The sequence below is a fragment of the Saccopteryx leptura genome, chromosome 2, assembly GCF_036850995.1.
Source record: "Saccopteryx leptura isolate mSacLep1 chromosome 2, mSacLep1_pri_phased_curated, whole genome shotgun sequence".
Classification (NCBI taxonomy): domain Eukaryota; kingdom Metazoa; phylum Chordata; class Mammalia; order Chiroptera; family Emballonuridae; genus Saccopteryx; species Saccopteryx leptura.
In genome coordinates this window covers 31306804-31323348 of record NC_089504.1, presented here as the reverse complement: position 1 = coordinate 31323348, position 16545 = coordinate 31306804, and the positions used below count along the sequence as shown (strand labels likewise).

The 16545-nt window shown below is 39.7% G+C and overlaps 1 protein-coding gene across 3 annotated transcripts in view; it reads right to left on the bottom strand.

Moving 5' to 3' along the window:
• The window catches only part of GRIN3A (glutamate ionotropic receptor NMDA type subunit 3A), a 172866-nt gene that overhangs the window by 93435 nt on the left and 62886 nt on the right, over positions 1 to 16545 (bottom strand). For all 3 annotated transcript variants that reach the window (XM_066367539.1, XM_066367541.1, XM_066367540.1), the window contains one exon: positions 6205 to 7252. In XM_066367539.1, coding sequence (XP_066223636.1) covers positions 6205 to 7252 — 1048 coding nt within the window. The remainder of the gene's footprint in view (positions 1 to 6204; positions 7253 to 16545) is intronic.

Sequence of the window (16545 nt, the reverse complement as noted above, 5' to 3'; positions counted from 1 at the left end):
GGAAGCCAGCTTTCATGTACTTCTTGTGCGCTGTTGTTTGGGAAGCTGAGATTATTCAGAAACTCTGGTCACAGCCCACACAGAGGGTCACTACTGACACTCTCTGACCGAGCCCCTCCATCTGGGAATGCAAGCACCCACGCCTGAAGCACCTGGTGGACCCACTCGCACACTGCCCATGCTTGCCGACCGGGATACCAGGAGTAAACAAGGCAACTGCTCGCCCACCTCTGCCAGGGTCTTCTGCTGGCGTTAGCTCCATGTGGGCTGAGCCGCGGGCACACTCTCTCCTTGGCTTGAACGTCTCTGCCCTAGCCCAGCTTTTTCTGCACCCCCAGCCCTCGCTTTCTCTTAGTTCCAAGTGAAAGCAGCCCTTGATCAGATCAGTGAGGAAAGCAGAATACTCTGTTCTCCGTCTTATTTCCTTCAGAGTGGCTTATATAGTCAGCCACCTTTTTGCCCAATTGTACCTTTTTTTGATGTATGTGTATTTCAGATGCTCCTGAGATTGTTTTTCTGTCTCTAGTTGTTGATTTTGTTGAAATTTCAGGGAGAAGTATCGGGAGCACTCCTCATGGCACCATTTCTCTGACATCACTAGTATTGTTTTTCAATATCAAATCTCTTGAATCTTCTATTTTTAATATTAACTTTAGATCATTATTTTTAGAAGATTAAGCAATAATCAATAAAAGAAGTACTTTGGGATTCTTATTGGACTTGTTTTAGACCTATAAACTAAGGAAAACTGGACATCTTTATATATTCAGTCTTCTAATTGGTAACATGGCAGTTGATTTGTTTGCTTATAATTAGAACAGCTTTATCAAGCTATAATTCACATATCACACAGTTCACTCATTTAATGTTTATAACTCAATGGTGTTTGGAATGTTGACAAGATGTGTGCAACCATCAGCACATTCAATTTTTATCCAGACCATCTTTTTTTGTTTTTACATTAAAAATTATTTTAATGACATTTTTATAGAGGACGCTCTCCTCATCTATTATGAATTTTTGTTGCTAGAGTGAATGGGACATTTCTCTTACTATGGTTTTTTTTTTTTTTAGTCTTAATAATTTTATTTTTAATGGGGTGACATCAATAAATCAGGATACATATATTCAAAGATAACAACTCCAGGTTATCTTGTCATTCACTTATGTTGCATACCCATCACCCAAAGTCAGATTGTCCTCTGTCACCTTCTATCTAGTTTTCTTTGTGCCCCTCCCCCTCCCCCTTTCCCTCTCCCTCTCCCCCCTTCCCCCGTAACCACCACACTCTTATCAATGTCTCTTAGTTTCACTTTTTTTTTTTCTTTGTATTTTTCTGAAGCTGGAAACGGGGAGAGACAGTCAGACAGACTCCCGCATGCGCCCAACCGGGATCCACCCGGCACGCCCACCAGGGGCGACGCTCTGCCCACCAGGGGGTGATGCTCTGCCCCTCTGGGGCGTCGCTCTGCTGCAACCAGAGCCACTCCAGCACCTGGGGCAGAGGCCAAGGAGCCATCCCCAGCACCTGGGCCATCTTTGCTCCAATGGAGCCTTGGCTGCGGGAGGGGAAGAGAGAGACAGAGAGGAAGGAGGGGGCGGGGGTGGAGAAGCAAATGGGTGCTTCTCCTATGTGCCCTGGCCGGGAATCGAACCTGGGTCCCTCGCACGCCAGGCCGACGCTCTACCACTGAGCCAACCGGCCAGGGCCTAGTTTCACTTTTAAGTCCCACCTACGTATGGAATAATGCAGTTCCTGGTTTTTTCTGATTTACTTATTTCACTTCGTATAAGGTTATCAAGATCCCACCATTTGCTGTAAATGATCTGATGTCATAATTTCTTATGGCTGAGTAGTATTCCATAGTGTATATGTTTTAAAGAGCATTTTATGAATTTGACTCCAATGGCAAGAGAAGTGAAGGCAAAAATTAATGAATGGGATTACATCAGACTAAGAAGTTTTTGCTCAGCAAGAGAAACTGATAACAAAATAAACAGACAGCCAACTAAATGGGAAATGATATTTTCAAACAACAGCTCAGATAAGGGCCTAATATCCAAAATATACAAAGAACTCATAAAACTCAACAACAAACAAACAAACAATCCAATAAAAAAATGGGAAGAGGACATGAACAGACACTTCTCCCAGGAAGAAATACAAATGGCCAACAGATATATGAAAAGATGCTCATCTTCGTTAGTTATTAGAGAAATGCAAATCAAAACTGCAATGAGATACCATCTCACACCTGTTAGATTGGCTATTATTAACAAGACAGGTAATAGCAAATGTTGGAGAGGCTGTGGAGAAAAAGGAACCTTCATACACTGTTGGTGGGAATGTAAAGTAGCACAACCATTATGGAAGAAAGTATGGTGGTTCCTCAAAAACTGAAAATAGAATTACCTTATGACCCAGCAATCCCTCTACTGGGTATATACCCCAAAAACTCAGAAACATTGATACGTAAAGACACATGCAGCCCCGTGTTCATTGCAGCATTGTTCACAGTGGCCAGGACATGGAAACAACCAAAAAGCCCGTCAATAGATGACTGGATAAAGAAGATGTGGCACATATACACTTACTATGGTTTTGACCTGGAAGTACATGGAGCCCGTGGGAAATGCAGCTTTCCTAGGATGATAGCGTTTCTTGGGTTTTCCTTCTTTGGAGGAATTTTCTCTCTAGAATGTCTGGTGATCAAAATCTACTACCTTATTACTCATCTTATTCTTGTTCCCTTTTCCTTGTTTTTCACTCTCTTAACTCATGATGGGGTGGGCACATTTTTAACCCTCTTCTTCCAGTTTCAAGGCTTCTGAACATGCTGCCTGGTCACCCTGAGATGCTCTCCTAGCACCCACAACTTCGGTTACCTCTTTTATACCCTTCAGATCGCAGCCAGAACTACTTTCCTCAGGGGACAAGGGGTGCTTCTCTGACTCCCCAGTCAGATCAGGCCTTCCCGGCAGCCCTCTGATGCTGCTGTTATTTTTATTTACAGTAAGTTACCCGGTTTAACTCATTAGCTGATTTATGTGCCCCCTTGATAAATGTCTTTCTTTCCTTAAACTCCATATTGCAAGGACAGTGTCTGTTTTGCCTACAACTTAATACCCAGCCACCTAGCATGAAGTATAGAATGGCAGTTACTGTTATTGGACAAATTAAAGAAAGAATGAATGAATGCTTTGGTGTGATTTAGTTTTCTTTTCCCTCAGCTCAAACTCTATTTTCAGTGTCTTGTCTGCCTTGAGTCCTGGCATCCCCTCCTTCTTTAAGGCCAGCTTTTATTACAAGAATTCATATGTTTTGGGAGGCCACCACGTGCTGTTACATGAAGGTCAATAAAGGTGGTCTTCATTATTTGAGGAAATGCTTATATCCTGCTAAGGTTATGCAGATGTCTTTTACTTCAATATTTCTGGTTAAGGTTTGCTCTTGCTTTCACAGCAGGTCTATTTAATTTTTAATATTTACTTTAATGTTCACTAGGACTATTTTTCTAAAGCAGCACCATAATTCGCCTGTACAAAAATGACACTAGCTTCTGTTTCTCTCTAAGGAGCTGACGTTTAAAATATATATATTAAAGAACAGGGCTATCAGGGGCATTTTATGTGAGAAGCTGGAAAAGAACTAGAAAGTCCATTAAAATCAGCAAATAGCTCCTTTCAGATGCTCATGTAGCATTTCAACTGGGCCAATTCAACTCCAAGAGGAAGGGGAAGCTTTTCTTTTTCAATGTACTTTCAATTTATAAAGTGATTTTTTTTTTCCATCTTGTCTTATAATTTCAGTAGATTAGATGCCAATGGCTAGAAGTTTCTAAGAATTCCCAAGTCTATACCTTTAGACCATAGACCCAAGTGAAGACCTTGTTGGGAAAAAAATAATACTTCGTTTCTATTACTTGTCAATAATCTTCTAAAGCTAACAGGAAATGACTTTGGATGATGAGCCAATGGGTGCATCTTCCATCTGTCGGCTTTACTTTCTTTTCTGCATTGCCTTTAATGAATGGTGCTGCTTTTATGTCAGGGAGGTACCCGTATAATCTCTATTAAATATATCACTCATACATTTTTTCTTTCATGAGCTCATGCTTTAAGAGTCCACCTGCTTTGAAGCATGGAGCTTGCTTCCCAGAAGAGTCAGTGGGAGGCCATGGAAGCTACATATTTTACTGCTAGTGTAGAATAAATTATTCTGGCAAAAATAGTTAAGTGAGGATAGAGCCATCTTCTTGAATTTTATTTGCACAGCAGGCCAGTCCCTCTCCCTTGGGGTTATCTGTAAGAGCAGCCAGCAACAAGGTTATTTCTTCCCTGTGGCCCCCTCTGAAAATAAAAGTATTCCAGCCATGGCTACTGCAACGTGTAATGAATCATAAATTCCTCTGTCCTGCACAGCCTTTTGCTTTTAATTTTATTTGTGATTTAAAGTAGTTGGTTGAAGCAAGTGAATCTCATGTCTGGAATAGTGATGAAATGTTCACATTCTTAACTTTTAACCGTTTTATTAATTGTGTTAAATGTATAGCCAGCATGTTAAACAATTATGAACAGGAAGAAAATGGAGCTATTACATTCATTGCAAGCTATCTGCTATCATGATTACAGATAGTTATGCAGTCAGAACTGGATTCACTGATGAACTGTGTATAAATCCAGATCACAAACCTTACTTTTTAAGTCATGTATTGCTTAGGCAAATAATCTGGGTGTCTATATATATAGAATTATAAATGAGATACTTTAACATAGAAACAACACTAGGAAAGATATATATATATATATATTTACTTTATATATATTTTATATATATAAGATATATAAATATGCTTTATATATTTACTTTATATATACTTTTTATATATATTTTATATATATTTGGGAACCTTAGTGGAAATTCATTTATTATCTCAAATTTAAAATGGTTTAGATTTAGGCTTGTATCACTTCACTGAGAACTTGCTAACCATAAGAAAGTTGACTTTGTCTAGTTCTACCTGCTTTGCCTTGTGGGCTGGGTTAGATTTATGATTTCACCTTTCTATTCTGGTGGAGTGGGGCATAGAATGATTATTTTGCTTAAAAAATTATTTTACTGCTCTATATGGTGTATCTTTATGATTTTCTTTTTAATCCTCTAAAACAGCAGTTTTCAACCTGTGGGTCGCGACCCTGGCGGGGGTTGAACGATCAAAACACAGGGGTCGCCTAAAGCCATCGGAAAATACATATTTTCCGGGGTCACGACCCATTTTTAAATAAAATATGTATTTCTGATGGCTCTAGGCGACCCCTATGTTTTGGTCGTTCAACCCCCGCCGGGGTCGCGACCCACAGGTTGAGAACCGCTGCTCTAAAACCATTGCAGCTTGTTTCTCACGCAGAGCATTGTGACTTAATTTTGGCAATCTTTGGTTCTGATGAAACTCACCAGTGCTTTGCCGGTTTACCTGAACTCCACCCTCCTCCTCTCTTCTACCTTTAGGGTCAAATAACTAGGATATGAAAGGCAGCCTACGTTAGATACAATTTTCTTAAACTTGGACAATTGTAATGTAACTGTTGGTGACCTCCCCGCAAGGCAAGGTGGCTGGTTATACAGATTTACTTACTGTCTAAGGATACCCTGTTTTTTTGCTAATACTGACGCTTCAATTAGTTCAATACTTCTTCTTCTACACCCATTGAGTTTTCATGTATTTGACTTTAAGAGCTTGTGCTAAAATATTAGTTCTTTCCGTTTTACTATTTTTAATGGCATAAAAAAGATTCTTTACTCCTTAAAATATATATCTTCCTCTTTACTTCCATTAATTCCCAAGAGAAGTAATTAATTCACTTTTGAAATCTGCTTTGGGTAAATGTACTTTGTAAGACTATTCCCTGATAGCAATTCTGTCAGTCACATAACACAAGGGGAAACTGCACTAATAAATGTTTCTAGTGGAAAGACTTTTTCTAGAACAAACACCCTCTGAAATCCCCACTCTTTTTGTTTCATTTAATACAATACTGAATTATTTAATTCAACAAGGCAACAGATTTTTGGGCTTGTCTCTATAGATGGCTGTGAGAATATTTTGTGATAGATGAAAGAACATAGACATGCTACAGCATAAGACACAATATATGGAGTTATAACAGACAATAAAAAGAGCAAGAGTAAAAGAGAAGTATTACCTTAGGGTCATGTATTCCAGAAAGCTCTTCATAGATCTTCTCACCCACCATGACAGCAGCCAAGTTTGCTGTGTATGTAGAAAGGCAAAACATACAAAAAATGGCCCAAAGGTTCATCAGAAACCTTCCAGTCCAGCATTTTGGGGGCTTGATGGCTGCTGTTCTACCAAACAGGAGGGCATAACAGACATTCAAGGCTGAAGAGAAGGAGAACACTTTACTTCTATTCCGCCCCTTGGGAGTCATACCAAAGGGGCTCTTCCATTCATATAGAGTGAGGAAGATGGCAGTGATGTGCAGAGCCACAAAAATCCCTAGCCACAATGTCCAGTGGAGTGGCCACATGAAGGCTCCAATGGGAGCTGCTGTGTCTCGGGTCCTCACTAAGATGCCCAAGCTGGTGGAGAAGAAAGGACTGGTGAAATCTATCACCTGGCTTCGCGCAGTATTGATGCTGAAGGATGTGACTGCCATGTGGGCTGATCCACTCAGGAGGTCACCCACCAGTCCAGTCCAGTGCCCATTCTTCCAGGCGCCATATTTTCCATCCCCAACAATATAGAGGTCAAAGTCAAAGTTCATGTCTTCTGCTAGCTTTTCCAGCAGATCAATGCAATATCCATAGCAGCACTTTCTGCGTTGGATGGGCACTGTATCATTACTGCTATGGAGGCTACTAAAAAGACTGTCCAGTATGGAAGAGTCATTAGTCATGGGGTCTAGGCAGAGTTGGCCAGCAGGGCACAAGCCTTCATCATCTACTTCTCGTGTGAAGACAAATGGATGCTCAATCAGGGTAACCACTCTCAAGTGCAGCTTACTTGGGTGCTGGAAGTGAGTTTGGTGCCTCTGGGCCTGCTCTGGCCATATTCCATAGTCCATGACCATCTTTCCCCCCTGCCAGCTGCCCAAGCGAGTCCACATTGGCTTTCCCATGGGGTCATGCTGCAGATTCCAGATGAAAAAGTTGTTTTCTGAGCTGATGATAGAGGAACCTTTTACTCTGATGGAACCACTGAGGCCCCTGAAAGTGGTGTTGGCTAGAAACCTGGCAAAGAGGAGCAAAGGCAAAAATTAAGAAGAGGTGAAGCCAAAGATGGAAAGTCATGCTCATTTTTAGTTCCCTGTCTTGGTAAAAAGAAACTGTTTTTTTTTTCCCCTTCCTTTCCAAGTGAGAGAAAGGGAGATAGACAGACTCCCGCATGCAACCTGACTAGGATCTACCTGACAACCCCTGTCTGGGGCTGATGCTCTGCCCATCTGGGGCCATGCTCACAACTGAGCTATTTTTAGCACCTGAGACAAAGATTCCATGGAGCCATCCTCAGCTCCTGGGGCCGATGCACTTTAGAAAATTGAGCCATGGCTGTGGGAGGGGGGGGGGAGTGAGAGAGAAAGAAAGAAGGGGGGAGAGGCAGATGGTCACTTCTCCTGTGTGCCCTGACCAGGAATTGAACCTGGGACTTCCACATGCCAGGTCAACACTCTATCACTGAGCCAACCAGCCAAGGAAAAAGAAACTCTAATCTTTTAAAAAAGGCATTGCCTATCATTTCTTCAAGAACTAATAAGCTGGACTCTTCCTAGGAGAAGAGTCCTATCTCATTGAGCCAGTGAGATTTTACCCTCAGGTTCTAACACCAGGCTAGATGTTTGACTCTGGGTCTTATTCCAAATTTCTTTATTCCTAGTAAAGGGAGATATTCATTGTTTTCTGTTGTAAACTGTTAATTATCTATATTTTCCAAGCTGCGGAGTTTCTTGGCATCTTTAACATGTCTCATTTCTACTGGTCACTACATTTGATTGCAACTAAATTCACTCAATAAATATTTTTTGGCGCAAAAAAAATAAGTTTTGATAAGTATGCATCATATAATTTTATAATTGCTTAAAAATTGCATTCATAATTCTTGAAAATTGCCAAATCTTGTTACCAGTGTTTTTTTCTTGGTAGAGTGGAAACAATCAACAACTGATCCCATGAGGCCAGTTAAGGCTGCAGGTGGCTATCGTCTGTGGCTATCTTTTTCTCTGAGGAAAAAGATGATAAACAGATTTGCAGTTTTCCAGAGAGCCTCAGGCTACCTTTCTCCTAAGTCCTTTCTGGAAAGAGTTCTGCCAAAAGTCAAAGGAAGAAAAATTATCAACTGATGATACCCTGATTCCTACCCCTGTGAACCAGGGCACTGTCAGTATATATACATTCTGATATCGGCGGGACAGGAAAATGCTTGGTCAGAGCCCCTGTCTTCTTTGAGTCTGGGGAGATAAGACAATAAAAGGTATATGTAAGTGTGTAGCACCTCTGTAACTCTTAATTATGGACTAGCATCAGAATAAAAGCCCAGACTTTGACATCAGACACACTTACGTTTGAACACTGGTCCAGCCACCATCTAGCACTGTCCTTGGACAACTTACTGAACTCTAACCTTTAGTTTCATGATCAGCAGAATGGGGAAGAAAAGACTTCCTCCATTATAAGGGTTGGAAATAATAGACATAAAACACCACGACTTCTGACATAAAAACAAATATTCCGGATATGGTAGCAATTTTTTAGTGTCATTCAAGTTTTTTCAATCAAGGCTGTCCCCAGGTCACTTTCCTGTCTTCTAGTATAATTTTTTAAGTTGGAGACACAATGTTCTACATTATAATAAACTCATAGAGGGTACTCAAAACAAATTTCAAATTAAAATGAATTACATTGAAATGTGGAATATACCATAGAAGATTATTTTTAAGGAATCGGATAATATAAGTCTAGGCTCTCAGGATAGAAAAACACATTCATCCATTACCTGCCACAAACAGTAATTTACAAATGCAAATACAAGTAGTAAGAAGTTATACTGCCACAGAAGAGAGATAGAACAATCAGGAAGTGTGAAGAATATACTAATTTTCATTATAGATATAAATATAAATCACATTTGAAGATGCTACCATCACTAAGTGCAATAAAACTACTCATTTTGGTAGACGGCATCTAATGGTACTTATTCATGTTAGCACCCCCAGCAGGATTCAACCACTTAAAATGAGTTCTATTTTGCAACAAGTAATGAAGTCTCATTTAACTTAAACTTTAAAACAGTTTTCTGCTTTAGATAAGTAGGGATCCGAATCATTAGAATATACAGATTAATTGACAATTACCTAGGTATTATAAGGAAAGGGTGACTACAGTTAGGTATCTAATAATCAATCTATTTTTAGTTTTGTTAAGAAACACACACAACTCACACACATAGCCTAGGGCAGTGGTCCCCAACCCCTGGGCCACGGACCCATACCAGTCCGTGGGCCATTTGGCACCGGTCCGCAGAGAAAGAATAAATAACTTACATTATTTCCATTTTATTTATATTTAAGTCTGAACAATGTTTTATTTTTAAAAAATGACCAGATTCCCTCTGTTACATCCATCTAAGACTCACTCTTGACGCTTGTCTCGGTCACATGATACATTTATCCGTCCCACTCTAAAGGCTGGTCCGTGAAAATATTTTCTGACATTAAACTGGTCCATGGCCCAAAAAAGGTTGGGACCACTGGCCTAGGGAAACAAAGTGGTGGTTCCTAATAAAATCTTTATTTCATTTGGTTATTTTAGTGATTGGAAAGGTAAAGTAAAAGTTGTAGAATTAGGAGCCCTTCATTATTTTAAGAATATTGGAGCTTAATGATTATAGATTTTTAACTGGATGAACCCTTGAAAGACTACCAGTGAATAAATATATACTTAAATTATCTCAGAAAAGGAGGCATTAGAAGTCATCACAAATCTCTCGGTGATTACATAACTCCCTCATTACTCTACAACAATTCCTCCTTATCAGTGTGAAATAACATTCAGGATGGCCATGACTGAAGGACAGGACTCAGTTGTCTTGGAGGCATTCATTGGTCACAGAAAGGCAAATCAATTAGGACCTAAATGTTTTCAATTTCCCTAGACCATAGTGCTTGTTTCACTAAGCAATTGACACCAAGGAACTGGGTCTCAGAGAATCCCCACTTACGACAGATTATTTCTGTCCATTTTATTTTCAGTTTTATGGTGAGGGTAAATTAAAATGATCTCATTGATAGCTTTTATAGTCACATTTCACATTCTCTGTATGGTAATGACAATGTGAGGCAAAGTTTCAATGTTCACTGTTAATTAAAAGATTAAATGATCGAAATCCTACTTTTGTTTAAATGAAATCCTACCATCTTCCTTTTGATCTTGCTTGTGTCTTCTTAAATGAAAAAGAGAAAAGAAAATCAGGAATCACTGTATTGGCAAGATAAACTCATACAAACACCAGGCACTGTTCTGAGGACTAGAGTCAGAGAGATGAAAGACACACTCATTCACAAACATCTCAAAGTCCAGGAATGGGGAGAAAGTAAAGTTAACAGGCAATTCTGAACCAGTATGAGTGTCATAATAGAAGTAAAGCTGGTGCTAGTGGACCAGAGAGCAGGGTAGCTGCACATTTTATTCCAGGGGTGACAAGGAAGGCTTCTTACAGGAAGAAGTGCCAGAGCCGCGTCTTGAAGAAGAAACTACAGTTAGCCAGGAAGAAAAGCTGGAGACTGATACTCTCAGCCCAGGGACATGTGTGTGCAAAAGGCAGAGACAGAGAGGGCAACTGCGTGATGATATGCCATGAAGAGCAAGGCCAGAGCTGAGGGTGGGAAATGAATTACAAAAGCACTGAGGCCACAGTGAAGGTGACAAAGAGCCACTGAGGACATTTTATCTGGGGAATGACATGATCATCAGATTTATTTTAGAAAGATTTTTCCTCTAGCTCCCCAGGAAATGGTTTAGGAGGAGGAGGGGGCTGAGTATAGTGTTAGATGTGAGGAATAAAGCTCATTCACCCCTCTTGCTTCCTCTCTTTGCTTGTTTCACAGGGGCTTAAGGTGACAAGGGCTGTGATAATAGTAGAAGTGGAAAGAAGATGGCATAATCAAGAGACACGTCATTTCAAAAAGAAAAGTAGTGATTTTCAGAAGCCTGGATACACAGGGTTGATTCTAGTTCACAGACCATGCTAAGAATGTGTGAGACCGGGCTTGATAGAAGGTCACATAAATAAGATCGGGAGTATTTAGTTGACTATCAGCTCTGTGGAAGCCCGTAGAGCAATGTGGGTACAAAAAAAAACGGGAGTCTTAACTTTTTAAAATGGAAATGTAGAGCCTGGGTCACAGGGACTAATAATAACACCACACACACCCTGTTCTGATCACACTGCTATTCCAGCCTAGATTTGAATTCTAAATAAATCTTCTAGATTCAGGAACATTGTAAGGGAAGGGAAAGAGGTGGTAAGCACAGCAAGCTGATTGGACTTATGAAGATTTCTGAGCACAATACTGATACAACCAGAAATCTGCATTAGTAATACTGATTGAGAGTAAACTATGTTTAGGAAGGAAGACGGGGGACCAGGTGACCACTGAGAAGAATATGACAATAGCTTTTTCACAGTATGATAAGGGCTAGCACTGTGCCTTGCACATGTGAGGGAGAAACAAAGCAGTTCACATTCTTTCTTTTTTTAATTAGTAAACCTCCCAAGATACCACTCTGCTCAAAAGAATGAAGCTCATTAGTTAATTTGCAGTAGGGTAACTTATTACTTTAGTAAAAATTCTCAATTATGGCACTAATTAAGAATACATGTTGATTTGTATAGATGTGGAGATAAAGTTTCACTTTGAAGTTGATGTAAAAAATGTTTGTTAAGACAGTTGACAGTATAAACAAAGTCAGTGTTTAGTGTATTTATGATATACTTTAAAAGCTACTTTCGCACACATTAACTGATATACTAATTAAAGGATTTTCTTATTCATAAAAACAAATGAACAAAGATGCTAACAAAATAACAACATCACCCATTCAATCATTTATTCACTTAATAATACTATGTACCAGACACTGTTCTAAGTGCTGGGGATATAGCAGTGAACAAAACAGATACAAATCTATGCAGCTTATATTTTGTTGAAGGAGACAGAATAAACATTGTAAATAGGTAAATGTACAGGATGTTAGAAACTGCTAAGTGCAAAGGAAGAAAAATAAGGCAGTTAGGAGATAAGATGTGTCATGGTTGGTGGAAGTGGGGCTAAATTTTAGATTTGGGAAGCCAAAAAAGAACCTTTCTGAGTAGGTGGTCTTTGAGTAAAGAGCTGAAGAAAGAGAATTTATTTTCTGTCTTTAATCACTTTTACAACTGGGAAGCTATCTGGGTAAAGGGTATTTCCTATATAGGTGGTGACAAGTTCAGCATCCTTGAAGGGCTCTGTCTGCTATGTTTGAGGAGCAACTACCGGAGTGAAGGGCAGGAGGACTGAAAATGAGGTCAGAGTACTCCTATAGGGAATGGGAGTTGGGAGAAATTGGACTTTGTTCCTTCTCTACATGAGCTGAAAAGCCATTGGTGGGTTTTGAGCAGAGAAGCAAGGTGATACAACAACATTTTCACAGGGTCATCACAGTGCTGTGTTGAGAACAGACTAAGAAAAGACAAGAGCAGAAGCAGAGAGGCCAGTTAGGGGGTTGTTTCAAATACTTGACAATGGGTGATGGTGGAGTGGACTAAGGTGGTAGCAGTGAGGGTGAAGCTTCGTTGGCTCTTGATATATTTTGAAGCTGGAACCGATGAGATTTGCTGATGGCTTAGATGTGGTTTCTAAGAAAAGAAGAGGCAAGGATGACACAAAGTTTTACCCTGAGCAATTAGAAGGATGGACTTACTATTAATTGAGATTAAAGAAATTTAGGAGAATAAGGTTTCAGGTTGGTGAGAAATACCAGAGTTCAATTTTGCCAATGTTAAGTTTGAGGTAACTTACAGACATTCAAATGGAGATACCAGGTAGGTAGTTGTGATTTTCTGATGTTCAGGAAGGAGGTCTGCACTAGGGATACAAATTTGGGAGCCATCATCCATACCTGGTATTTAAGGAGACCAGTGAGATCACAATGGGAGTAATTGTAGGTGAGAAGTTCACGGAATAAGTCCAGGGCATGCCAACATTTGGAGGTGGTACAGTTGAGTAGGAACCAACAACAAGAAATAACCTGAGAAGTAACCAGAGACGAAGAAAAGCAGAAGAGAAGCAGCCTGTCTTATGTTCTAGAAGCCAAGTAAAAAAGTTGTTTCAAAGAAGGGACAGTGATCGACTGTGTCCTATATATCTAACCCATCAAAGACAACGAGGGCTGAGAAGTGACCATTGACTTTAGAAATGTGTAGGCCACTGGTGACTTCACTAGTACATTTCAGTGAAGTGTTAGTGCTTCAAGGGAGGATGGGAAGAGAGAGAGTAGAGAACAGTTTTTAGAGGGTTATGCTGTAAAGAGAACTAAATTGTAGTGAAGGGGAAAAATCAAGTAAATGTGTGTGTGTGTGTATAAACATATGTGTACAGTATGTATACAATATATACAAAAGGAGAGGCTTTTATGCTGATGGGAATGGTCCAGTAAAAATTAGAAAAATTGTTGAACTAGTAGAGAAGAGAAAGAATTCCTGGGACAATGTCCTTGAGGGGCAAAAGGGACTATGCTGTAAGGTGCAAGAGGGGGTGATGCTCTGTGCTGTGGCAAGAGAGGAGAGTGGGTACAGAGAAGGCAGAGAGAATAGGGGGCCCAGAGGCAATCTAATGAGTGGATATGAACAAGAGTTTGTGAAGGTCTTGTTCTGATTGATTTTACTAATTTTGTGGCAATAAAAAGTAAATTATAGATCTCATTATACTCTCCCCATAAAATTCATTTGAGAGAAGTTTTTTTTTTGTATTTTTCTGAAGTTAAAAACGGGGAGGCAGTCAGACAGACTCCCGCATGCGCCCGCCCGGGATCCACCTGGCATGCCCACCAGGGGGCGATGCTCCACCCATCTGGGCGGTTGCTCTGCTGCATCCAGAGCCATTCTAGCGCCTGAGGCAGAGGCCACAGAGCCATCCTCAGTGCCCGGGCCAACTTTGCTCCAATGGAGCTTTGGCTGCAGGAAGGGAAGAGAGAGACAGAGAGGAAGGAGGGGGAGGGGTGGAGAAGCAGATGGGTGCGTCTCCTGTGTGCCCTGGCCGGGAATCGAACCCAGGACTCCTGCACGCCAGGCCGATGCTCTACCACTGAGCCAACCGGCCAGGGCCTTTCTGAGAGAAGTTTTAATGTATTATTTTCAAAATTGGGCCAAAGGTACTTTTAAAAGTATAGAAAACAAAAAATTTTCATAAGAAACATTTTAGATCAATCTAAACGGAAATGTTTAGTGTTTTGTTTTCCCATCCAGTTTGTAGGAGTCGAATTTGAGAATATCTGGATCTGGCACTTTTAAAAAATTGTAATTCTTTAATCACATTTTACAGTCTTTTTTATTAAGATTTTCATTTCTCTGAGTAAATTCCGGCAAATTATATTTTTCTAGGAATTAGTTGCTATAGAGCCACATATATCACTTATACTAATTTAAGGATTTCTACTCAATTGATTTTTTTTTTCCTTTTTTGGTCTTAATTCCCTTCTTTCTAGGTCTCCTGTTTCTCTCTCTTCTAGTTTTTTTTTTTTTTTTTTTTTTTTTTTGATGAGGACATATTTGTGTTCATATATTCTTCTTACTAATAGAACATTAACTGCAGTGTGTATCTTCATTTATCTAATTACAATATTCATGTACTATACCTACTTTTAAAAACTTGCTAACATCTACTAAAGTGACTAAATTTACTCAAGTTAAATTTTACTACAGTTGACTAAAATCTGAATGTAAGGTCAGTGAATAATGGGGGATGGTCACGTGGGGAACTCAGACCCGAGAACTTTGGCTGGGACCGCCCACAGCCAAGCGCACCAAAAGGAACCGTTTGGAAGAAGAGAGATCGTCTGCCAGCCAGTGGGATTTCACCACGTCATGTTGGCTCCACTTCCCTAGAGGGACCCTTTAAATATCTTCCACGCGGTTTAATCTGTGCAACTTCCCTGGCCTCCATCTTACCTCGGGGCCAAGGAACCTTGCCCGGTGGGATGCACGCTCTGTACTGAATAAAGCCTTTTTGTTATTCCACACTTTGCGGCTCTAGCCCTCTTCCTTTCTTCTCGGCAGGGAAAAATACCTTACACTGAACATCTATAATTTCTTCCCAACTCTATAAATTTACTAAAACTGGTAAAATTAAATAAAAGTCTCTGGTTATAAATGTCATGTACTTAAAATTTTTAAGGACTGTTGTCTCCTGGTTTTTCTCCTATTTTGTTCAGCGTACAAAATTTTCCTAATATTGTATTTTTATATTTATTATAAGTTTGTATCTTTTCTTGCTTTGGAACTAGTTGTAAATATTTCATTGTTTCCAGTGCTTATTTTGGATACAGATGAATCTACCTTTGTGCTTTTAAATGTGTCATCATCTTGATGTATCCTCTTCTGTGTTCTGTTGCTTATAGGTCATATATATATTTCTACCTCAATGTTGTTGCACTCAGTAAGTTGTCTCTGTATATGTGCTTCTCTCATTTGTTTTTTATTTTGTACTAAATTTCCCTCTTATCTTTGCCCTTTTCCCATATTGTTGCCTTCCATTAATCATATCTGTACATGAGAATATCTATTTTGCTCTGTAAAGCCTTAGCATTTATCTTTCCCATTGGGAACTTGCTTTGTATCATTAAAAAAATCTGTATTCTCATTCTCTTATATCTTGAAAAATGAGCTGATTTTCTTTTCCCATTATCATCTCATCATTTTAAATATTTTCCCCCTGAGCAATGAGAGATTTGTTCATCTTCTACAAAGCTCTGTACAATTTCTTAGCCTGTGAGAACTTAATTGTGTTTTTTCTGCCTTTGCCTGATTAGAAATTTTTGGCTGTGTTATTGTCAGTGACATTCTACCTAACTCTCCTCTCACCAGCACCACATAATTCTTGTCACGTATACTTGCTTCTAGGCGCTGAATCTAACTATGAATTTCTTGGTCACATTTAATTTAGCTCCAGACTTGTTTTTTTGTAGTAGAAAAGCTCAATAAAGCATTTTTAGTATAAAACAATGGAATATTCCTGAAGTTTCCCCCCCTTTTTTTTTTTCTGGGAAAGCAGAAGGAGAGTTGGGAAGAGATCAGTAGATGTTCAGAAATCCCATCTTTTCTTCATGTATCATTTTGACAATCAGGTAATCGATCTTCCAATCAAAACCTCACAGCCTCCACAGTTCTACACTATTGCATTTGTTACAAGCTCACACTTCCGTCATTGCTTCCTGTTCTTTGTCGCTGAGAAGTCCCAAACTATTCTCTCCTTGGATAGTCTCCTGTCTTTTGG